At 44.1% G+C, this 25,583-nt stretch overlaps 1 protein-coding gene across 15 annotated transcripts in view; it reads left to right on the forward strand.

Annotated features, from left to right (window-relative positions):
• PARD3 (par-3 family cell polarity regulator) overlaps window positions 1–25,583 on the forward strand; it is a 634,176-nt gene that overhangs the window by 90,268 nt on the left and 518,325 nt on the right. For all 15 annotated transcript variants that reach the window (XM_082847455.1, XM_082847464.1, XM_082847462.1 and 12 more), the window contains exon 2: window positions 16,617–16,718. In XM_082847455.1, coding sequence (XP_082703581.1) covers window positions 16,617–16,718 — 102 coding nt within the window. The remainder of the gene's footprint in view (window positions 1–16,616; window positions 16,719–25,583) is intronic.

Consider the following 25,583-nt stretch of genomic DNA (forward strand, 5'->3'; position numbering starts at 1 on the left):
CGACGGGTGAAATCTTACTTATTACTATTTAGAAAATAACAAGCCACTGTTTTTCTAGTGTAGAGCTTATATATTTATAACTTAATAGATGCTTAATTGAAAGTAATGGTGTAACGCAGTACACGTTTTTCTTTTTTCGTCTAACTCAGATTGGCAGTGATACTTAATGCTTTATGTGTATCTTCCATCAGATACTGAATCATCCTACTTGTTAGATCTCTCAACTTCTTCTTTAGTCTTGTCCTGATGGGTGAAAGTGGGGCTTCTGACGGCGCCGGGAGATGCCGGTCCAGCAGCGTCTGTGACTTGAGCTGTGCGGGTTGAGCACCCCGGTCACTTGCCCATCCCTTGTGCACATTGGACACTCTCAGGGAGAGGGACCCCCACGCGTGCGCCCCCCTCCCCCACCTCATCCAGCAGAGTCCAGATGCTAGTCAAGTGTCCCTGCAGTGCTTGGGAAATGAAGCGCTGCTTCATTTGATGATGAAGGAAAGCCCATCATTTTCCTTCTTCACATGGTTTACTTTACACTCTATTCTTTCCGGGGTTGTTTGACTCTTTTCAAAGACAGCATGGAGATACAGGAAAGAAAGAGAGAAACTTAACTTAAAGGTTAGAATTCTGTTATCTTTAGAACGCAACCTCCTCGCCTCTGGCATTGATTTTATTTGGTTGCCACTGGTCTTTGTGAAGAGTGGACCTTGCTTAGGATTTACACTTAACCGAGTCCAGTTTGCTTCCGTATCGTATTCCTTTGTGTAAGCTTTGTCAAGGGGGCTTGAATATTTGGTGTAGATTTAGAATTAATGCATCACCCTTCTCAAGATACTTACATTGCCTTTCTGCTGTGATGGGGCCCAAAGTTGTATCAAAAGCCCTCTAATTAGTCTGAAAAGTTCTATCTTCTTAGTTCATAACATTGTGACTTCTCATTAAATGAGAGTGACAGTCCTTAAAGGCAGATTATTTTATTTAAATTATGATGGATTTTGCCTTCTTAAATAACTGGGCACATTTTAAGGACTTTAGTGGTATATATTTGTGTATCTGTAGGTTTTATTTTAGATGAGTTGAGAAGAAGTCTTGACATGGTACAAAATGGCATCATTTCAAAGGCAGCTTTTCTGTTTTTTTTTTAAAGAAAAGGAAGGAAGGAAGAAAAAAAAGAAAGAAAAATTGAGTGTCAGTCGTCTACACTCTATTTACATTCACTTGTGGGAGCAATTGTTTCCCAACATGCCTTGCACCACAAACTGAAATTTTGGTGCCAGTCCCCTTGTGTGTGGGTCCATCCAGAACAGAGACAAGTTTTTGCAGGAATGTCATGTGACTGTAGGACAGGCCCACACAGAGGCTTTGTGTCAAAACAAACACTCACCAAGGCCAGATGGGCTTTGCCTCTTGTTGGACACCATAGATTTTCAGGAAGAATGGGCCCTAGTGTTCACATATGCGGATGCGCTGGTGTTATGCTAATTCAGTCAGTTCCATGCTATTCATGGCTCTGCTGTGACGCGAGCAGGGCGGTATCTTTGTAGCAGGAGGAGGTCAGAGGGCCGGGCTGGACACGCCTGATGCCACGGGTGCAGGGGCCGCTTCTCTTGCTCACACAGCACAGGTCAGACGGGTTTTCTGTTTTCCTTGTCCAGTCTTGTTGACCTGCTATTTACTTTCGTCCTTTGATAAACAGGAAGCGCTGCTGCTGTGCTCGGAGGGGGTGTTTTAAGGACCTGTTATTGTTAAACACATTTGAGGGATGGGAGTTTCACCTAGATAGGATTTAACTTCAAAAAGAGGAAGGAGGGATTGGGGGTGGGGGTGGGGGGAGAATGTAGTCCCAAAATAACCCCATAAGCCTTAAAATTTTGGAATTAAAAAAAAATGATTTGGGGTCTTTGGAAATGCTTGTCAGATCTCAGATTGCGGGTTCACATGTGCTGCTTCTGTGGGTGACATCTTAGCTTGTTTAAATAGTTGTTTAGAGCAAACATGAAGCTCTAGATGACATCTGGATTAGGGCTTGAGTGTCAGCGATTCCCACTTGGGTTCAGAGAGCCTCTTCTGAGTTTAGAGAGACTCTTCTGTAGCCTGGCCCCCGGGGGTCCTGTGTGTGCAGCTCAGCTCAGCACAGCCCGGTCCTGGGGAGGGAGAAAAAGTCAAGTAGGAGACAAGTGCTGATAGTGTGTGTTGAGTCTGGGCTTTATTCCCCGCTATTCAAACATGCCATGTATGTCTTGGCTTCCACCTTTGTCCTAAGAGATGTCCCCCATTTGAGGTGACACATAATTCCTTCATGAAGTGTTCTTTGTCTTTTCTGAGTTTTTGTAATTCCTGTACCACTTGGTTGGTATTTAATTTTGATAACTGGATATTGTTAGTGAACTTTCCACATACCTATGGCTTGCCTCCCAAAGTTGATTTGAAAGTCTTGGAGAACAGGGGCCTTACATAGACCTGGCAGTACCCGCTTTGTCCTAAAACACAAGTACTACTTTCAGACTGAGCGTTAAGATCTTCATCATCTGGTGGTGTGTAACGTGCCACCCTGTTATCTGCAGCTGTTAAACTGGGTAGTAAGTGTACAGTGTTTTCAGTCATTGGGAGCTTCCACGTGGATGGATGTTCTTCCATATCCTCGACTGTTCCTGCTGGCAGGAATCTTCCAGTAATCTGGACGGGCCTGTGGCCTTGCTTCCTGCTCTCCCTGGGTTTGGAAAGGTGGATGGGATCAACAGAGCTCAGAACGCTGCTGCTGCAAAGACACATGTTTGTAAACGTGTGTCAACAGAGAATGTTGTAGGGGAGGTTAGGTAGTTTTAATTTTGCATCACAAGTTGCTTTCAGGATTGCATTATGGTGGTCGTGGAAATGCTTATCTTCCTTCCACTTTGAGAAGGAGAGCGGCCTGGAGTGTGTTGAATTTTTGTGACTGCTCGAGCAATGTGTGAACGAACCTCAGAGGTAGCCCACCCCCTTCACTGAGAGACACACACGGCCTCAGGTGTTTGCAAGGAGGAAATGGTTGTGCCGCGTCGGCCCGTGGGTCCTTTCGCTGCCCTTTTTCGTGGCTACTGACTGATGAACGGGCTGTGCGCCCACTGGAGCCCCTGTCGTTAAAGCCAGGCTTCCTTGCCCCACCCACTCTATGTGTGCATGTTCAAAGCTTCACAGACCAGCTTTACTTCTGTTTTGCTGTCCCCCGCCCTGTCTGATAAGTTTATAGTTCTATACAAGTTCTATACAAGTTCTATTGTTATTTGAGGTTAGTCCGTTTCACCCTTGAATCACTAGTTGTGTAGTTAGGTTTTCCCTGAGTTCCCATACAGCTAATTTGCTTCTCTGCTTCCATGCATGTTTTTTATCGGAAACTTTAAAGTAATGCGGCAGAACAGGGTTAGTACAGGCTGGTTGGGTTTGGGCTGGCTATGTTTTCTGTTTCAGTGCTTCGACTGTGCCGCTCAGTGTGTTTTGGTTCGTTTGTTTGTTTGTTTCTGAGATACTGTGCACCATAATTTCTCAGAAGCAATAAATTGAAGGCACCGTTAACCTAAATTTCAAATACCTCATATGGGAAAATTTTACAAGGACAGCGAACTAAGCATGTATCTAAGGGATTAAGAAATTATACGGTATTAACCTGCATCATCTCCTTTATGTTATTTCATAAAGTGTCTTGGAGCCCTTCCTTTAAAATTCCCCCATTTCAAATGTACTTGAAATTGACCAGATAAACCCAGATGACTTTATGAGTCGCACTAGGGATTTTCAGGAAAAATCTAAGCGCCAACGCATTTTGAAACAAATGAGTTTGTAAAGGAGTACAAACTGATCTTTGGTTTGAGATCACCAGTAGCGTGTCGATGAGTTTTGGGCTTTGTGGCCGTGTTGAAGCGAGAGTCCCTGTTGTTTCGTCCGCTAGCGACTCCAGGGGGCAGGGACCGTTTGCTGCCATAAACCCTGCGTCTGTCCAGGGCCTGCCGTAGCGCGGATGCTCCGCAGGTGTGCGAAGGCGTGAATCAGGTCCGCGGGCTCCTTAGCGGGGATAACTGTAAAGCGTGCACGCCTTCGAGACGTGGGTGTGCGTGCTGTGGAGAGACAGGACAAAGCGTGAAGCGGGATGGAAGGCCGACGCTGGGGAGAGGTAGAGGTTAGCGGCAAGTGGCATTTGGGTAAAGCTTTCCACAGGGGAAGAGGTGGGGCTGGCTTTCCAGGAGGGTCCAAACGAGTCGCAGCAAGCTGAGCGGCAAGGAGATCCCGCGGACCCACCGGCCTGGATCTGGGTGTATGCGGGGCCTGTGTGCCCTTTGTCTGTCGCTCGTCTCCTCCTGAAAATCATCCCGAAAGCTGGCGCGTGTTCCTCGCCTGCAGAGATGTCCGTGGTCATAAGACTCGGGAGGACTCCCCGGCTCTGGCCCATCTGTCGACGACACCATCACTGCTCCCTCCCTGGATCCATGGTGGCCGCGGCCTGGCGGGAGGAGGACGCCCACCTCCGGCCTCGGCGGTCGCCGCAGACACTGGGTCAGGCCCCTCCTCCTTCCCTCCCGAGGACCGGCGGTCTGAGCCGCGCTCTGAGCACCGCCCGTCCCGCCTCGGGGCCAGGCGTGCGAGGTGCTGGTGCCGCGGCCCTCCCTGCCCCGACCCCTCTCGGCGGGGGACTGCGCTGGATTTAGGTGTAGGGGCCACAGAGTGCGGCTGGACGGCTGCGTGCCCAGGCTTCCAACGAGGAGACCCCAGGTAGGTGCAAGTTCTCCATCAAAACCCACCGTTTCCTCACCATCTTCTCTGTTAGTTCAGGAGTATTTATTCTGATTCAGCCTGGTCGGGTACTGCCAGGTGTAAGGAATTAATTGTGGATTTTTAAGCAATTTGAGATAACTTCTTTAAAGAAAAACTGGGAGGCGGTTTTTGGATTAGGTAATATGAGGGGGCAGTGGAGAGCTGCTTTGGGGTCAGATATGGTTGGTTCGTTTTAGAATTCTGAGCTATTTAGAGTTTCTCATGTTTCAGGGAGGCTTTCTTTCCAGGTCAGAGAAATTCCTGTTGGTTTGAGTCAGCCTCTCTTGTTGGCTGGTTGGAGAGTAAATATGAGAGGGGAGATTTTTCTTCTGTTAGGCTGGGTGAAAGCCCTAAGAATCTCTTAGGTTGGTTATTTCTTTATAAACACTAGAAAAACATTCAGCATTTTAGTTCGCTTTAAAAGATCTCAGATATTGCCTGAACTGCACAGGTGCCGTGGGCCGCTGAGGCTGAAGGGTGGCTCCCTGCCCTGAGGGGCCCGAGGCCTGGTTTTAATGGTTATGGGTTGTATTTTTCTGCCGCTTGGAATCCAGCACTGCCATGTGCATGGCTGGAATGAAACGCTTCTTAAATCAGTGTGTCTTTATAGGTAGCATGGGGTAAAGCATTACTTCCTCATACTGAAGTTAGTCAAGTCTGTTAATTGGTGGGTGATATATTTTTCATTTTTTTTCCATTCTTTAAAAAAGATTATTTATTTAAATTTATTTATTTTTGGCTGCGTTCGGTCTTCGTTGCTGCACGCCGGCTTTCCCTAGTTGTGGTGAGCGGGGGCTACTCTTCGTTGCGGTGTGCGGGCTTCTCATTGCGGTGGCTTCTCTTATTGCAGAGCATAGGCCCTAGAGCATGCGGGCTTCAGTAGTTGTGGCACGCGGGCTCAGTAGTTGTGGCTCGCGGGCTTAGTTGCTCCGCGGCATGTGGGAACTTCCCGGACCAGGGCTCAAACCCGTGTCCCCTGCATTTGCAGACGGATTCTTAACCACTGCACCACCAGGGAAGCCCTTTTTTTAAGCAAAAAAAAAAAAAAAAAAAAAAGGACTCTATCTTGATCAAATTTTCCCTTCCACATTTGTCCCCTTGACGAATCTGTTTGATCCTCGTGCAAGAGGCAGTGTGTCAGAAAGAGCATAGCAGGAATTTAGAAGTCGGTGTCATGAGCTGAAACTCCCTTTCCTCTTCACCTGTAATTACACGTGTGATGATCTCAGGTTAGGTTTCCTGCTCCCCTGTCCTCACATCTGCACATGGAGCTGAAAGCATTTCCCACGAATGAGTATTGTGAAAACAGTCACTGTGCGTGAGTGGCCCCACCGCTGGCCCTTTGTGGAGTCAGGGCAGGGATGGGGAGGTCCAGGGGAGGCCCAGAGCAGGCACCTACCTTCAGAGCTCTGGTGGTCACCATGCCTGGAAGGAGAGGCTTGGAGTTTGGGTGCAGAATCCTGTAGATCTACATTGTTTTTAGGGACTCAGGTTCATATGCTACCTCACACCCCTTCTCCAGTGTCTCTGGCCCATCAAGGTGACAGTACTGCCCACACCCTGCTTTGGGCATCCCGACACTCACCGGGACATGAGCAGGACGACTTGGCTGGTCCAGGTGAGCTGTTGTCTGGCCCACCTTTTCATGGGTCGTAGGTAGGTTTATCCAGGCGTAAACTCACTTTTTCCTGGTCTTCCAGACCTGCGGTGGTGCTCGGCATGCAGCTCTGTGGGTGAGCATGAAGGTGTTTCTGCTGGAAATTGGGTTCCTTTACATTGGAAGCGTAGAGTATCTGGAAGGTTTCTTTCCGCATAGCTCACGTCATCTGGAATGTCAGCGGGATAGTCACACTGCGGTTCTTGAGTGAGCTCTGGGGTCTGAGGATACAGGGTGAAGGGGGTGTGATCATGACAAGGCACCCGTGTCCACGGGGTTTCTCTTGGCAGTTAGGGGAGCACAAGCCTGCATTTGTTGATTATAGTCTCTGAGAAAGCCTTGTTGAAATTTTTTTCTTTGCCCAATAGGGTTATTACTTTATTCATATATATTTTACACATTATTTATACAACAATATGGTGTTTTGTTCATTGTTCTGTGCTAAAAAGAGCAGAAAATGCTCCCTGCCTTTCGGGAACTTATCTGGAGATAACAAAACACCACTCATGTACAAGGAGATAGGCTATTAAGTGACAAATTTGTGGTCTAGATGAACACCTTGGGATTGGAGCACATTTCACACAGGAGGTGCTTGTGTTCTCCATCAGGAGAGGCACAGACAGCCTGGGCCGTTGGAGCTGTGGGCGTGAAAGCGTGCAGATGTGTGGAGTGGGAGGAACTAGCGTTTACCGAGCACCAGCTGTCTCAGGCGCTGCTCCGAGTGCTGGGGATGGGATCCATGGAGAGCCTGGAAAAGCGGGCCTGGAGAGACCATTGAATGCTTGGCCAAGAACGTTGGGTCTTAACGTTTAGGATGTAGTGAGTCACTGGAAGTGACTCATCACAGGGCAGGGACACGATGAAACAGGTGTTTTGTGAAGATGGAGGTGGTTGCAGGATGTGGACAGGATTGGGAAGGGAGCGATCTGGAACCAGTGAAATGAGTTAGCAGGTGATTCCATTATTGAGAACAGGAGAAGAAGGAAGGGGAAAGGAAGGGATGTGTTCACTCGTTATTTAAGGTGATACAGTTATAAGATTGCACATACATGTTTGCTATGGAAAACCAGAAGGTACAGACAAGGGCTGCCAACTGTGTGTAGCCGTTGGTACCTTTTGTCCGTGTCTGCAGGTTGCACTGTCTTCAGATTAAAGATGAGATGATACCTTCCATGATATTCTGTGCACAGTATTTACATTGCTGTATAGTGTTTCATTGGTAGGATGCACTCAGCCAATTTCTAATTGTTGGTTGTGTGGCTGGTTTCCTATTCTGTATTACTGTTTCTTAAACCATGTAGACAGACATTTTAAATTCCTGGGTTAATGGGTATGTTCAATTTTAAGCGTATTGATGCATAGTACCAAATTCTCCCTCCCTGCAACTCACCCCTAACTACCTCACATATCCCCTAAAAACAAGAATATTCCTTTATATAATTACTCTTTACTGCTCACATCCAGGAAATTTTCCAGTTGTCAATTCTGTCACATGATATGACAGATTCTTCAATTGTCCCAGCACTGTTTTGTTTTGTTTTGTTTTTTTTAATTAAATTTTCTCTCCAGATGCAGGATCCATTCTAGGATCATATATTGAATCCAGATATTAGACAAGGTGGATTTTTTTTAAAAGAAATCAGTGCAGTTGTGTTATTAAAGGTCTCATATTCTGGACTTGTCTGGTTGTTTCCTTGTGGTGTCATTTGACTTGATTCTCTATCCCCTGTATTTCCTGTAGAGAGGCTACGTTTATGGCTTGATTGGATTAAGTCCGAGGAGGATGTTGCTGCCAGTAGAAATGAAGATAAGTTGCTTTTAGGGGGAAGATAAGGAATATAAGCTTCATAAATTAGAATCAAAATGGGACTTGATAAAAATATTGTTCAGTTATTAGTCGTTCCCAAACAGACATGCTTTTATTCATGATATTAAAATTTCCTGGCAAGCAATCAAACAAGCTCCCCGGGGAATTCAGACAGCCCCCAAAGTCGCATGCAGTGAGAGAGGTCGATGTCTGAAGCTGGTGTGCCTGGAGGGCTCTGGTCTAGAGATATGGATTTTGCAATTCTCTGCAAAGAGCTTAGAGGTGAAACAACTCGGAGAAAGAATTTGTATCCCATACTGACTGGGAAATTTGTATCTGACACTGCGAATATATGTATAACCACCTATATGGTCATCCCAGGAATGTCAGACATATGTGTATGTATTCATGGTGACGGTTTTTAAGATGTAGTAACAAACAGTTTGATTTAAGAAGTGTTCATGGGACTTCCCTGGCGGTCCAGTGCAGGACCTGTGCTTCCATTGTGCTTCCATTGCAGGGTGCACAGGTTCGATCCCTGGTCGGGGAACTAAGATCCCGCATGATGCGCGGAGCGGCAAAAAAAAAAAAAAGTGTTCATGATAAGCGTTAACCCATGTATTTATGAGCTAAAACATAATACATAATGATACATAGAAGAAACACAAAGCATTTCAGCCTTGAGAAATGTCGATTCAGTCGGACCAGGGTAGAGCCTGAGATTTGGAACTTCTGATTAGTTTTCAGGTGATGCTGATCTGGGATGGAATCCCACTTAGAGAGCTACTGCTTCAAATCATGGATGAGATTAGAACTGTAGTGTAATACTTAGGTGAGTGGTTTTTCAGACTTGATTTTTTAAACAGGCAAAACTTTTTTATTAAAATAAATATTTCATGGACCTCCCCATTATGCAAAATATTTAAAAAATGGTGCTGTTGGGAAGAGATTGGGAGGAAGGGCTGTAGGAAGATGAGCGCCTGTGATGCTGTCGTTGGAAACCATCCGTGTGGGTCTGAGAAAGTGCTGGGAATGAGTCGGCAGACGTAGGGCCGAGTCCCGGCTGACAGCGTTTATTAGTTGTGACTTCTTGTCAGCAACTTACACGCTCTGAGTCTCAGTTTTTTCATTTGAAAATAGGGATTATAAACCCTCCCATCACATTAGATAATGCACATGAATGCGATGCAAATGTAACTGGTGGTTACTGCATTCTCGTTCTTGCCTTGGCTCCGTTCAGAGCCAGCTCTGTGATCTCTTGTACATGATTTCTGTGGAGTGGGGCGGGAATCGGGGAGCATCCATGGCTCAAGCGATCTCTCCGTTGTTCTGAAAGTGATGTCACAGGTAGAGAGGTCAAGAATGGGCTGCTTTCCCCCATTACTGGGCTAATATGCGACCCTATGAGAGATTATGTGCTGGTTCTAATAAAGCAAAATGCCAGAATGTTATTTCCTTGAAGTTGGAATTCACCTTTGGTTTCAGGCTGCCTTTTTCGTTTTTGATTGACATATTAAGTGAAGCCATCCACTCTTCAAGGGAGGCAGCAGGTTTGTGGTTTGCTCTGCTGTGTTGTGGTGATGAGGTGGTGGCATGGGTGTTGGGTGTGGTTTGGGGTGGAAAAGTGGGGGGCAGCGGAGTGCACTTACCACGAGGCACTGGCTGGTATTTAATGGTGATCTGTGTTGAACAGCAGCTATGTTTTCTGCCTTTATTGAGAAGGCAGCAAAAAATCTGTGTAATGTTACTGCAGCAAAATTGGAAATGGGTCCTGTGGTTTGAATTTATACTTGATAGGCGTTTTTGAAGTGGAAATGATTAAAGTAGCTAAGGTCAAAACCGCACGTATAGTCGGCCCTCCATATCCGTTATATGTGGGTTCTGCGTCTCAGATTCAATCTTATCTACAGATTTCAATTGAAAATATTTTTAAAAATCCCAGAAAGTTCCTGAAGCAAAACTTGAATTTACCACTTGCACGGGCAGCTATTTACATAGCACTTACATTGTATTCAGTGTTATAAATCATCTAGAGATGGTGTAGAGTAGACAGGGGGATGTGGTAGGTTATATGCAAATACTACACCATTTTGTACAAGGGACTTGAGCGCCTGTGGATTTGGGTGTCCTGGAACCACTCCCCCTACAGATACTGCGGGAGGACTCTACCACGTCTGTCTTGAAATACCAATGATTCATTAAAAAAAAAAAAAAGAACTTTGAAACATATTTTAAATGTCTTGTTTTTGGTTTAAGTAGATTGGAGAGATACTTAACCAAGAGTATCTAGCATGAGGCATCAATCCTCGATTGTGCTCTTCTAGTGACTTGAACGAGGAAGTGCTTTCTGTCAATAAGTGTGATGTCATTACCAATGACTTCATTTGTCCCGAGACACAGTTATCCTCGGCTCATGGGATGGACGGTTGCTAACCTTGAAGCCGTGTGCCACGCATGTTATTTTAAGGCATTTTTCAAACGGTTCCTCGTCTTTTTGCTTCTGAACATTATACATGTGCAGAGTGAGATAGTTCTACCAGGATTCTCATGGAAAAGAGCAGTACCTCCTACATATGTTGCCGTTTCCAACTCTTGTACCTGATCCTTTCCATATTCTCCTCCATATTTCTGTGTGAGTGCTTACGTCGGTTCTTTTTTTTTGCAGGGCCGGGGGTGGGGGTGTCATCTGTCTTTTGACTCAATGTGGAAGATTTAACCCTGTTTCACTGCCCCAGGCGTGCTTTGACTCTCTCTCTCTCTCTCTTTCTCTCTCTCTCTCTCACACACACACACACACACACACACACACACACACACTTTTTAGACCTCTTTCCCCCCAAAGTAGTTATAATTTTGATTAAATACTTGACGTTCACACTATTTTCCATATTAAAAGCTTCTCATAGCTGAACCATGTATGAAAGATACCTCGATTACTCTTTCTTTCCTTCACAAGTTTTGTGTTTTCCCTGAAATGAACTTTTTTTTTTCCATTTGGTTGGTCTTCTATGAATTTGCAGCTAATTCCATCCCAGCTCTGCCAGCTGTTAAGTAGCATCTGGGTGTGTTGAGTTGCGTCGGGTCCTTTCCCGGCCTGGTCTTGGGGATGGCCCCTGGCTGGACCGCCCCCTGGCAGTTCTCTCCTGTGTCTGCCCCCTGCTTCACCTGCCATGCCTTCCTCACTCACGGTTATGTCTTGGGTTTTGTTGGTGCTCATCCTCTAGTGTTCACTTGAGAAAGGTACAGAGAGGGTAATTTTTTAGAGACACTGCATTTCTAAACATGTCCTTTTCTACCTTCACTCACACTTTTCTGGTAGTTGTTGGCTGAAGTCTAGAACTCTGTGTTGCAGACCATTTCTCTTAGGAATTTTGCAGTCAGTATTCTATTATCCTCTAGATTTTGGTGTTGCTCTTGAGAAGGTCCAACCCATTCTGATTTCTGATTCCTTTTCCCTTTGTTGTGGTGACTTGTATTTTACTTTTTGGAAGTTCCTTCCTTCCTTCCGCCCTCCCTCCCTCCCTCCTTCCCACCCTCCCTCTTCTGGCATCTGATTCTGCTAAAACCTCACCACAAACCTTTCCCACATCTTTTCAGTGAACGTAATCTTTTCCTCTTCTGAACTCACAAAGCATTTTTATGTTTAGTTTTCTTACGACTCATGGTCTGTCTCTTTTTAACTCTTTGTTTTATCTGATAAATTTTAATTTCTCACAGTAGGTAATGATTGTCAGTGCTTCACACATAGTAAATACTCAAGTCTTTTGGATCAACACGAAGTTTCTAGTCTTAATGTTTACAAGTATATTCTCACTTGAAGATTTGACAGGATATAGACCATTGCTGTACGCCATGGTTAATGCAAGAGTAGGGTACTGTTTCTATTTGTAGATGCTTTTCTTGAAACTTGCACAGGCATAAAATACGCAGTGCTTGTCTGTTACCCAGGTCATCACTCGCAAAAGTTCAGTATCTTGTTGTACGGTGTGACGATCCTCTTTTTGGAGTGTGAGAGATTTCTTGAAATTTGGATAGGAGTCAGTCTTTCATTAGGACTTTTCCTGCACTGTATTCTCTTCCTGTGTCCTGGGATAGGGTGAGTATCAGCATCCTTTGCCACTTGTCATATCTCTGCTTTCATTCTAGCTGGTCATAGAAATGTTCCCTCCATCTTTTTTCCCAGTCATCTTGGGGGAGAAGCAGTGATTCTCTGCGTGTAGTTTTGCCTCCCAATCCCTTCTCTGGGCTTGGACCCATCCTGGGGCGCCTCGTCTGGAGGGGACATTTGCTTCTTGGTAGCCCTCTCTCCAGCCGCTTGTTGGATGAACCTTGTCTCTTATTTCTTGCTCATGTGTGATGGATTTTTGTTCATCATACTGTAAACTTATTATTAGTGTTTAAATCTTTGGTTATTTTATATGTACATACCATAAGTGAAACTTTTTTTAAAAAAATCGAGTGTTGTGTCATGTTTGTTTTTTAACCCAATGACAGGTCTGCAGATTGTAGAATTAATGTTTCTGGTATTTTTAAAAGTGGCTTATCACAGCTTTCTGTTCAGGTACATTTCTAAGTTTCTACAGCCAGGACAGCAATGATTTCCGTTATTATTTCAAACTTAGTGTAGACTGACACAAAGTGGAATCAACGAATATGGCCTCAATTTTTTAGAAAAGTTTTCCCTCACGGTTACTTGACTGTTCCTTGAAAACACAGCGAGTGCTCTGGGTATCGAGAGAGAATCGTGTGCACGAAGGCTGTCAGTTAAAATCTCCTGAGAGACTACTCTGCCAAGGAGTTGTATTTCTCAGTGGCAAAAAGCCTCCCTCCTGGTGTTCGTACTCTTGCGGGAGGAGGTCTTTTTCACGTGCACTGCTCAAAGCTGAGTTTTTAGTGTGCTGTGCTCTCTCGAGATGACTGATGATTCCCTCTTGGCGCCTTCTCTCCAAACGGTCCTTTCCATTCAGCACATGGTATGGAGTGACGTTTAATAAGCACCGGCCTGATGAGTGCCTTAATATGGTGTTGTCAGGGCTACTTGGCATAGCTGACCGTCAAATTAGGACCCCTCTGGAGGCGGAAGTCAACAACTGAATCTCAGAATTAGACTTGATCAGATCGTTGAAGGATGCTGAGCCAGGTTTGCAGAGTGTTTCAAGGAGGATGGAGTGACCAGCGGCATCGTATTCTGCTGATAGACCAAGGAAGATGGGTCTGGAGAACTCCTTTAGCAACATGGAGGCTGTTGGTGACCTTGACAGACAGTTTTGGAACCATGGTGGGGAGGAAGCCTGATTGGAACAGGGTTATGGGAGAAGAATCTGAGACGACAGATCTTTAAAAAATTTTGCTGTCAAGAGGGTCGAGGTGTGGTAGCTCGAGGGCAAAGTATGGTCAACAGAAGGTTTTGTCCTATTATTTTAGCATTTGGAAAAATACAGTATTAACAGCTTTTAAAGGCTCAAAGTTGACATCTGAGTACTATTTTGCATACTGTTACGGCTTTTAAAAAATTTTATTGACGTATAGTTGTGTTGTGTTAATTTTTGCTGTACAGTAAAGTGATTCAGTTACATACACACACACACACACACACACACACACACACACACATATACATTCTTTTTAAAAAATATGCTTTTCAATTACGGTTTATCATAGGATATTGAATACGGTTCCCTGTGCTGTACAGTTGGACCTTACTGTTTATCCATCCTCTCTATATTAGTTTGCATCATACCTTTATGGTTTTTAGATACATTAACAGTGAGGCTGGAGATAGAGCTCTAACCTTCCTTGGGGTGTTCCGGTCGGTCAGGAGAAGCTCTTGGAGAAGAGGATGGCTGAGGAGTCTTGATGGATGGGAATGGTCAGCCTGGGGGGTAAGGTGGGTCCCCAGGCACTGGGCATGCGAGGAGGGGTGCAGTTATACAGGGCACAGTGCGGGCTGTGAGAGGGGAAGTGGTGGGCGAGAGGCTGGACCGTAGCAGGTTTTCAAGTACCATTTAAGAGGTTGGGAAATCTTGAGGAGGGACTTTATTTCAGAGGAGTAGCTCCAAGTGTTATAGAAAGGCAGTAGGTTGTGATCTCATGTGGAAAGAGTGCGGAGGATTAAGAGGCTTTCAGAGTGTGTTTTATAAGCTACATTTTCGAGGTCAGCCTGCTTCTGTGTGCACAGAGTTGTTTTAGAAGTGGAAGGTGATAGTTAGGTTGGTTAGGTCATCCTGCAGCTTGCTTGGGGGAAGCGGAGGGCAGGATGGATCAGTGGTAAGTGTCTGGGGGTGATGACTTTCTCTTCATGCACCCCCAGGTTATTCATTCTTCCCCATTTCTCTTGGAGAGTTAATACCATTTGGTAAAGAAGAGCAGGAGTAGAGTTTGCTTCAGGACTTTGTTCTTCAACAGCTCAATTCCAGAAACGACAAATTCTGGAGCCTGGCTGGACTCACAGCAGCAGGTTTCTTAAGAACTCTCTGGATGACATTGTAACCAGGGAATTACGCAGAGTAAGGACCAGTGAGTGAAGGGGATGCCAAGGGTGTGTGTCTGGTGTGTGTGTGTGTGTGGTGGTGGTGTGTGTGTGGTGTGTGATGTGTGTGTGTGGTGTGTGTGTTGTGTGTGTGATGTGTGTGTGTGTGGTGTGTGTGGTGTGTGTATGGTGTGTGTGGTGTGTGGTGGTGTGTGTGTGGTGTGCGTGGTGTGTGCGTGGTGTGTGGTGTGTGATGTGTGTGTGTGGTGTGTGGTGGTGTGTGGTGGTGTGTGGTGGTGTGTGTGTGATGTGTGTGTGTGGTGGTGTGTGTGTGGTGTGTGTGGTGTGTGTGTGATGTGTGTGTGTGGTGTGTTTGTGGTGTGTGTGGTGTGTGTGTGGTGTGTGGTGGTGTGTGTGTGGTGTGTGTGTGGTGTGTGTGTGTGGTGTGTGTGTGGTGTGTGGTGTGTGATGTGTGTGTGTGGTGTGTGCGTGGTGTGCGTGTGTGCAGTGTGCGTGTTTTCTACAAGCTTACTCTCCGTGCTCTGGATGAACAGTTGATTTCAGCACTGAATCTATTAAAGAAATCTAGACAGATGAGGGTACAGAGGAACTCTGGGTTATTGGCATAGTAGTTTTTATGATAATGTTTAATAACTTTGAGAATTAGGGTCTGGACTGCCTTCTGTGCTGGTTAGAAATGACAGGGATTGATGATTCTGCATTTTTTATGTGTTCCATTTTTTGTGATTCTTAGTCATGGCTCTCTTAAAGATGCCCTTGGAGGACTTCAAGGGTATGGATTGCCTGACCCCACCCCTGGAAGGTCAGAGTCAGTAGATCTGAGTAGGATCCAGAATCTGTACTTTAACTCTCATTAATCTTGTGCCTCCTCCATCCCAGACTTTCCTTTAAGAAAAAACTGTACCAAACATCATTGGTTAGGCTGGGAGAATGGAGTTGTTACCTTGAATTGAACTTTTTATTAGTAATTCTGTGCTGTGGATGATTTAGTAGCTAACGGCAAAAGGTATAGTTTAGTATATTTTCATTTAGGTACACAAGAGAGTGATTACAGAAGTTTAAGAACAACTATGTTCTCTCTTCACATAACTTTAGAGCTTGATTTTGTTACATTGTGTGTATATGTATGTGTGTGTATATATGTGTGTGCACATGCATGAACGTGCACACACACCCACACACCCCAGGTAGAAGTGTGTAACACTTAAAATGAAGTCCTTTTTCTTCCTTCTCCCCCAGTCCCACCCCCATGGATAAACGTTGCAAGTTTTGGTGTGCATCTTTGGAGACATTGCTGTATGCACACATACACGTGTGTGTAACTTTGTCTTTACAGAAATAGACTCAAGCACACATGCTGTTCTGAGCTTGCTTTGTTCCCTTGTGGTCTTAACGTTCTTCTGTGTCCGTATATTTAGACCTGTTTGTAGGGGTTACTTTGAGCCACCGAGGCAGGCAACCTCCTTTTCTTCAGATAAGCTGTGACATGAGCTTTTCAGGCACACAGTATACGTTGCTTGCTTATCAGAATATCTCAGTAAATTGGATTGGGAGGATTAATAAGTATTTCATATCGGACCATGGGAAACCCAGCATACTTCAGAGGAATTAATATTCCGTGTGCAGTGAGTTTTGCTCGTTTCTGCAGTTCCTATTACAATAGTGTATTGGCGTCTGAGCCAAAGGGACGTGCATGCAGGAGTGACTCCATCATAAAAAAAAGAAAATTGACTCAACCAGAGATAGGCGCAGCCGCTTGACTTTTCAGTCAGTTGGGATGTTCTTGATGAGGTCGATTCCTTTTCATGGCAGGAGGTTATCCCCGTGTAAATTGTTGTGTTCCCTTTTGGTGATGCTAACTTGCTGTCTCTTCTTTCATACAGGATCCAAACTACTGGATACAGGTGCATCGACTGGAGCATGGAGATGGAGGAATTCTCGATCTCGACGACATCCTCTGTGATGTGGCGGATGATAAAGACAGAGTGAGTTCAAGTCAGGAAAGCGGCTCTGAGTGCATTCTGTGAAGGCGGGGGAGGGCATGGGTGGGGGGAACACTTTCCTTCCTGTTTCAGACACATGTATTTTAAAGGACATTTGGGCCACTCATACTGGTATGTTTGTTTTATAATAAGTATCATGAATCTTCCCAGGGTATAATGATTTTCTTGATATCTGGGACATAATCCTAGGTTTTGAACTTTTAAAATGGCAGCGTTTTAAATGGAAATATCTTTAAGAGGTTTCCATGCCATCCCCCCTTATTTTAACCAAATGTAACATCTTTCCCAACAACTCAGGCCTGTCATTATGCCCACTGTTTCCACATGCGACATACAAGGTCTCTGTTCTGATCCCAGTGGCGGTCCATCCCAGCAGCTGGCGTGGCCCAGCTGCATCCCAGCATCCTCCCGGTGGGCTTGGCTTTCAGGAAGCCGCCCTTTCTTCCGTGGCTCCTCTTCGAGTGCTGTCACACTGCAGCAGCATCTTCACTGTTGGCTGTGATGGAGGCATCCCTGGCCTGTATCCACCCTCCTATCTGTCCTCCTTGAGGGAACGAGGCAGAGGAGTGACTCAGAACGTGTTAGGAGTCTGTGGCAGGATGTTGGGCTCTGGCACAGGAGTCAGTGGATTCTTGATTGCTAGAATCCAACTTGAGCAGGCCGTGGCTACACCCCCTCGTGTCTGACCCGCTGTGAGATGCCGGGAGGGCCGGCGACCACATCCTCACCTGTTCCTCGCGGCCTGTGATAGCGCAGGGTGGGCTAAACAGCGAGGTGACTGCATGGGGTGGAGGAAGGTAAATCGCCCAGTGCCCACTCCTCTTCCTCCCGGGAGCTCTCCAGCCGCTGGCCCCTTGCGTCCGGAGCTGTGGGCTGGGCGAGTGCGACTGCTGTGCTTATTCACGCCTACGTTCCTGACGGTGTAGTGCCTGGCTCAGAACCGGCCGATGTCTTACGTGTTTTCTCGAAATCTTAAGGAAAAGGAAAAATTCCAGGGTACCAGGTATTGTGTAACGTCCCGGATGTTTGATTCACTAGCCCCTGCCGTAGTGGGTTTGTTCCTTGCAGCTACCGTGGGCTGGGAGCACGTGGTGTCAAAAATGCAGAACTTTCCTGCCTGTCTGTGATTTGCTGCTGTTTCTCCTGGGGTCAGTTCTCCTTGTCAGGCTCTTCTGTGAGTCAGGAATAGGGTGGTTCTCAAATCCTTTTCCTGCAATCCACATGAAGAGCATCCTCTAGAGACTTAAATTATAGTCATCTTATTGGGCAGCTCAGCTCCAGAGCTTAAACTACAGAAATTTATGAAGAGTTTAAACAGGTTGCCCTTTCCCAGCCATAATGCTGGAAAGAGATGAGCTAATGTGTTGTATTGATCTTTTAATATTTTCTCTTCTCCCTTCCTCTTCCTTTCCTTTTTTCTTTTTCTTTTTTTGGTTGTTTTTCTTCTATAAAATAATACAGCTTCTTATGAGGAAAAAGAAACATACAAAGAAGGAAATAGTCACCCGTGACCCCCTTGCTGCTTAAAGCTCATTACTGCCATTATTTGAGTGGGCTTTGCATCCTGACGCTTTTTTCCTTCAGAGTCAGACACACACTTTTTTCCTCTTAAATAAAAAGGATTGAGTAGTAGCCTGCTTTTTTGGAGTTGATTATAAATACATTTCCACATCCATTAACCATAGCTATGCTGACATAGCTGTACAGTATTTTCTTTTACGGATTTATGTGCTCTTTCATTCGTCCTGTTTTGGACTCTTGGATTTCTGTGGAGGAAGCCGAGTGGTCCTGGGTGTGTCTTCTGCACCCAGCAGCAGTGGTGAGCATTCCTGTTTCCTTCCTTCCTTCCTTCCTTCCTTTCTTTTTCTTTCAATTGAAGTGTAGTTGATTTACAACGTATGTTAGACTCGGGTGTACAGCAAAGTGATTCCGTTATATACATATATTCTTTTTCAGATTCTTTTCCGTTACAAGTTATTACAAGATAATGAAACCTGTTTCCTTTCCGATCGAACACAAATGTGGTTTTCCCCCAGTTGGCGCCATCCTACTTTATTCTTCAGCCCACGTGGTATTAGCTCCGGGCAGGTTCATGGAGCACAAGTAACACTCCTCCCTGCACCCCCATCAGTGTTCACACTCCAAACGCAGTTCACATTTTGAGTAGGTAGAGTATTGAGATGTAGATGTTCAGCCATAGGATTTTAAAAAGAACTTTAAAACCATATTGGGACTTATTTTATGGCCTTTTTGGTGGGCATTTCATGTGTACTTGAAAATAACGTGGACTCTGCAGCCGTTGGATCTATAAAGGTCAACTAGGTTAAGGGGTTTGATGTTCTTGTTTAAATTTGGGGGCAGTTTGTTACTCAGCAACTGAAAATAATACACTCTTCTTTCAGCACAACCATTAGATCGCACCTAAAAACCAAAGATAAAGGAAACTGTGTAATCTGAAACAGCTGCATATTGAAATCATAGGGTAAACCAACCGTGTTTTAGATTTTATATTCTTATGTGAATTTGATGATAAATCTACATTTTCTGGAATCTCTTATTATATATCCTATGTAGGTTAAAAAAACCTTTTAACCTGAGAAAAAGGTTTTAAATATTAGTAAGGGAAATAAGTTTTCAGACAGTTTTACATCATGTAGATTAAATTCAGTTTTCACATAGAAAAACGGTAGAGAGTACAAGGTACTGCTGACTAAAGTAGTTTTTAAATCATTGTTTTATTTGCTCAGAAATATTTAAATATGTGTATGCGTATAATTAATTTAAATTTTTGAAGGAGCATCTTAAAGGACCCATGTTAAGTTGTAACTGTGAAAACATAAGGAATCCGGAATGCCAGCACCCAAACGCACCGGTGTTGTTGGATGCATTATTCAAAGTGAGGGACTGTGTGTAGTGAGTTGTGTGGCTCTTTTCCGTGGCTCTGAAATCTGATCCTGATTTAATCGCCCCGGAGTGTTTTCAGCTTTTCTTGGCAGTTTCTCTAGCTAAGGATCTTGACACCTGTTTTGGTTTTAGGTTAGAAAAACATTCTCCTAAACAATAAAATTCCTCTCTAAAAACATGTCCTGTTTTAGGACACCCCTCTGGGCACCTGAATTTTATTCCCCACCCCACCCCAGGGTGCTATTTCTGCTCACAAACTGTGAAAACAAGGCTTCAGTGGCCCTGCCTTCCTGTCAGTCTCTGTAATGGGGAAAACTCTCTCAGAGAATACAGATTTTGTACCTGGTCACTGAATTTGTAAAATTATGAAAAAATATTTTTTAATACAGGGGAATGAGGATTAAGAGGCAGTAATTCAAATGATCACAGAAGAAAATTGAAGTATCTGTTTAGCTGTAATTTTGCTCATTATCCTTTAGTCATTAGAGTTCAACGCACAGCACTGAGGAATTTTTCATTTAGTGCCTATACGATTCCAATTCCAGGGTTTACCCAGATGTATTCAAAATGGTGTGAGTGTGGGTCGTCTTGTGTTCTTGGAGTAGGTTTGATTTTCTGAGACATGGAATATCCTAGGTCTACTTCGGGCGTGAAGACGTGCCCTGTTTGTTCGTCCCTTCTGGACATTGCTGCTTCCAGGCAGGGTTGTCATGCTGCTCTGTTTACTCTTAGGATCTGATTCTCAGTCTTCTCATTGACATTCCGCCAAATTGTGAAAAGCTGAAGTGGATTTCACGCCATCCCCAGCACCGTTTACAACAGCCGTAATGCGAGCCTTCCTGAGTGCTGCGCTGCGTTCTTTCTGAATTTCTTCCTGGTTTGCTCTTCATTATTTATAATTTACTATCGGTGAGCCTCTCTCAGTTCTCTGTCCCTCCCGTCATTCCCTCTGTGAACTACAGTAAACTTAGTACATAGACGACAGAGTAAAAATCCTGGGCATTCACTCACTTCTCCCTCCAGTCTGACCTTGGGTGGAAACAGGTTTCAGGGGGAAGTGACCAGCACTTAGAGTCGGCGGGGGGTGGGGGTGGGGAAGGGTGCTTTTGGCCGGGAGTGGGGGGGGATCAGCAAGAAGAGTGTCTTTTTCTCACTCACACCATTGTCTTCTCTTTTATGTCTTTGGTGCTGAAGGTGATTTAAGATGTGGCGTCAAGCATTTCCTCTGTCACACCGGGATGTCGTTTTGACCTAGAATGATGTCATGTGTGTTCTGTTTTGGGGATGACCTTGGGAAATAATCTTCCACTATTGGTGTCTTGCTTTTTGTACGAAGGGTTGGATGGGATAGCAATGTAAATTCTTTGAAGAGTTTGTGTGTTTAGAGTGGGGTCCAGGCACCGTGAAGGGTTGTTGTGGAGACTGTTGATTGCTGCTTGTTGGAAAGGAGCCAGGATTCTCTGGGGGACAGTCTGGCCAGTGTGCTCGCCTAGAAGAATGTGGAGAAAAAGAAACTTTTAAAATGTATTAGGATTGTGGGCAAGCAGCAATTTCTACATGTCCGTGAAAGCTAGCACAGAGGCATTTATGGAATAGACAAATCAAAGCTGCAATGTTGAACCAAAGCTGAGTGCCCCTCCCCCTGCTGGATAAAGGTTAGGTAGAGAATGTTTTCAAACCAGGGCGCCCGAATAATAATAATAATTTAAAAGATAGCACATATCATAATTTTCTTTGAAAAAAAAGACTTTCAGTCTTTTTTTTTCTTTCAGTATTTTTAATTAATGTAACCTGTTTGCTGAGCACCTATTGTGTGCCAGGCATTGTGCTTAGTGCTGTGATACGTTGTTGAATGAAAGTAGCCATGTTTCCTGCTCTACTGGGGCTTATGATCTATTGTGAGAGTCAAAATTTCTGATAGATAATGATTCTGAGGGAAAGGAACGGTCCTGTGAAAGATGTACCAAAGCTCAGCGCGAAGCAAGACTTGCCTTAAAAAAAAATGCGACCCAGCTGGAATCTGAAGGACAGCCAGGTGAGAATGAGGGGGTGTTAGGTGATCAGATTTACATGTGAGAAATATTCCCAGCTGAGTGTGTCAGAAATGAATGGGCAGGAGGCAGAGTGGACCCAGGGGGGCCAGTGTGTGGGTTTTGGGGGAGGTGGGAGACGGATATGAAGGAGAAGGTGGAGAGGTGGGGAGTAGGTAGATCTGAGGTGGCTTAATAGGTAAATGTGACGGCGAGGTTATTCCCCAAGGTGGGGAGTGCGTGCTGGGGGGGTGACTTGGGACCCAGTGGGGAGATCAGGTTTTAGTCCTGATTTTAGTCAGCTGGGGTGCCTTGGAGGTGTCAGTTAGGCAGTTGGATATTTGGAACAGAAGCACAGACAAATGTGTGAATCTGATATAAATTTGTTAAAAAATCAGATTAAAACAACATTCAAAATATGGTCTAATTTTAGTGCAAACAGTTATGTACATTGGAAAGGGTTTAAGGGACCGACTGAAATAGTTATCTCTGAGGGTGGAGTAGGTGAAAAACTGGGGATTTTGTTACCTTCTGTTTTTTAATTTCTCCATAATTCTCCTTCTGCCTAATTCCAATATGAAGAGAGCATTAGGCAGTTCTAAATTGAGGTTAGAATATAAACATCTTTTTTTTTTTAACTTTAGTATGAATTGGCATAGGGAAGGAATGATTTAAAGAGTTTGCTAACTTGGAATTGAAATAATTTGTATAAACAGACTTCGTTTAACTAGATGCCTTGATTAATTTCCTCCTAAATGGATTTCTTTGAGTTAGGTTCTAAAGAAGAAAATATTTAAATTAAGTGCCAAGTAGAGCATTAAATGGCTAATTAATTAACTCAAAGGGATTATTTCCCAACATTTATTTCACGAGTACCGGTTCACCCCCAGCTCGTCAATTTGTGGGTGGGTGGGTCGGGGAGCACAGGGCCAGGTGTAGCACAGGTGGTGGTGGGTGATGGGTGTTAGTGCAAGGGAACCGAAAAGGGGGCCCGGGCCCTGCACGGCCCCTTGGAAGCAGTAGGAGCTCTGGAGGTGGGGACTCTCTGTAGAGTCTTGGCTTGTCAGCCTTCCTGAGGGAGGCAGTGAGGACTTTGCTTGGCTGGAGCTGCCCGGTGAGTCAGGAGGAGTGGGGGACAGTTATCACGTTACCTGTAGGCCAGGGCTTGGTTCCCTGGTCTGCTGCACGTTGCTTTTCTGTTGCTCCGTCAGCAAGGCGCATCTTCTGTGGGGGGTCGGGGGCAGGAAGCCACACTGCCTGTGTCTGAATACTGGCCCCATGACTTCTTTACTTTATGAGCAAAGTATTTCATCTCTCTAACCTCAGTTTTCACATCCCTAAAGGGAGGTTAATGATTGTACCCACCTTACAAGGTCATATTAAGTTTAAGCCTGAGAATTTGTGTTAAAGTTTCAGCATTGTGCTTGGCAAAAATAGGACCCCAGGAAATGGTAATAACCGTCATCGTTGTTGGTCACCATGGCTACCACCATTCATTGAATTAGGTGAACTAGTCATTCTTTAAATACCAGTTTCTAATGGTTTAAAAACAAACATATAAGCCAGGCTCTCGTAGGTATTTGTTTTATAAAATGAATTTCTGTAGATATTCATTTTCATTTACTTATTTTATATCCCTATCACTTTGAAGAGAGCTTGCTACGTAATAGGTGCTCAGTAACAGTTGAGGGAAGAAATATGTTACTTTCTGTATCTTTAGAATTTGAGGATTCCTAGTATGCTATCAGTATGTATATTCTTTTCTGAAAAGAAGCAAAGATCCCAGTTTCGATTTTTAGTATTTAGGAGCCAACAAGGACTGTATCATTAAAAACCAAAACAAACCAAACCAAAAGTCTTGGAATCAAAAGCAAAGGCAACAAAAGCAAAACTAAACAAGTGGGAATGCATCAAATTAAAAAGCTTCTGCTCAGCAAAGGAAACTACCAATAATAGGAAAAGGCAGCCTACAGAATGGGAGAAAATATTTGGAAACCATATATGTGATAAGGGGTAATGTCCGAAATATGTAAAGAACTCAGAAAACCAATCAGATCAAATAATGGACTGAGGAACTGAATAGACGTTTTTCCAAAGAAGACATAGAAAATGACCAACAGGTACTATCAGGGAAAAACAACTCAAACCCACAGTATCGCCTCACACCTGTTAGAATGGCTGTTATCAGAAGACAGGAGACGACAAGTGTTGGCGGGGATGCGGAGGAAAGGGAGGCCTTGTGCACTGTTGGTGGAAATGTAAATTGGTGCAGCCGCTATGGAAAACAGTATGTAAGTTTTTCAAAAAAATCAAAACTAAAACTACCAGAGGATCCAGCAATTCCTCCTCTGCGTATTTAGCTAAAGAAAATGAAAACATTGTCTTGAAAAAATATCTGCTCTCCCTTGTTCATTGAAGTATTAGTCACAATTGCCAAGATATGGAAACAACCCAAGCGTCCATCCACAGATGAATGGATAAAGACACACACACACACAGACACACACACAGACACACACACACACACACACACACAGAGGACTATTATTCAGCCATAAGGAAGACCAAAATCCTGTCATTTGTGACAACATAGATGGACCTTAGGGAATTCATGCTAAGTGAAATAAGCCAGAGAAAAAGAAATATGTATTGTATGATCTCATTTATATGTGAAATCTAAAAAGGCCAAACCCGTAGAAACAGAGATTATAATGATGGTGGTTACCAGGGGCCGAAACGTGGGAGGAAAGGGGTGATGTTGGTTGAAGGGTGCACATTTAAGATGAATAAGTTCTGGGGAGGTAATGAACAGCATAGTGATTAGAATTAGTAATGCTGTATTCCATGCTTTAAAGTTGCTAAGAGAGTAGATTTTCATTGTTCTCACCACAGAAAAGATATGGTAATTATGTGACATGATACATAATGTGTTAGCTAATACTAAGGTTGTAATCATTTTGCAGTGTAATAAGTGCATCAAATCAACACTTTGTACACCTTAAACTTACACAATGTTACATCTCAGTTAAAATTGGGGGGCAGGGGGAAGGAGGGCCTTGTTTACAGTTTTAAAATATTACTTGGCCAACACTGACAATTCTCCAGAAAAACAGCACATCTCAAAACAAGTGCTCCGGAAAAATGCTGTGAAAAGCTGTTTGTTTTATAATAACTTCCAACTTTTAAAATGTTTAGCCTAGGTTTTCTTTTCTCTCCTATCTAGAGTGAAATGTATACAGTTCAACTTTTCATGTATATAATAAACTGTTATCATCACAGAAAGGAAAAGAAGGAGGAAGGTAGATGACTGTTGGTTTCTTCCTCATTAATATTTTCTGAATAATTGGAGAAGTAATTATAAATGATAAACAAGATCATCCCATTCATTCATTCATACAGTTATTCATGTATAATCATGTAGAAAGTAGCAGATTTTTTTTCCTCCTGGATTGTATAGTAAAAGAGGAGGAAAATAGGAAGAGCCTGGACCCTTTGATCCTCTTATAATTCCAAAATAAGTCAACTAATAAAACTGAAGCCTCATGTGCTATACACTGTAGCAGGATACGGCTGTAACTTTGTATCAGCCCTGAGAGTTGGATAGATGGTAGTGTCCTTGGTTTGAGAAGAGGGAGAACCAAATATACTTCCTGAATCTGCAGGTCTCTTTCGCTTCTTTGGGCGATTGACTGGTCCCAGATAACAAACATTTTTATCGTTGGTTGGGGTTGGAGAAGGAGGCTAGTTTAGCTAGTAAAAATATATTGATTTTAACGACTGTCTTTAATTTTGTTAGATTACTTATATGTAATCTTCTTTATGAGTGTTTGTTAAAATGCCGGGAGGTTAGTGCCATGTATAATTGTATCACAATTATTGATTGTTATCACAGTTATGGATGCCTCATGTTCGT

The sequence above is a fragment of the Leucopleurus acutus genome (assembly GCF_964270905.1).
Source record: "Leucopleurus acutus genome assembly, chromosome: 1".
NCBI classification, from domain to species: domain Eukaryota; kingdom Metazoa; phylum Chordata; class Mammalia; order Artiodactyla; family Delphinidae; genus Leucopleurus; species Leucopleurus acutus.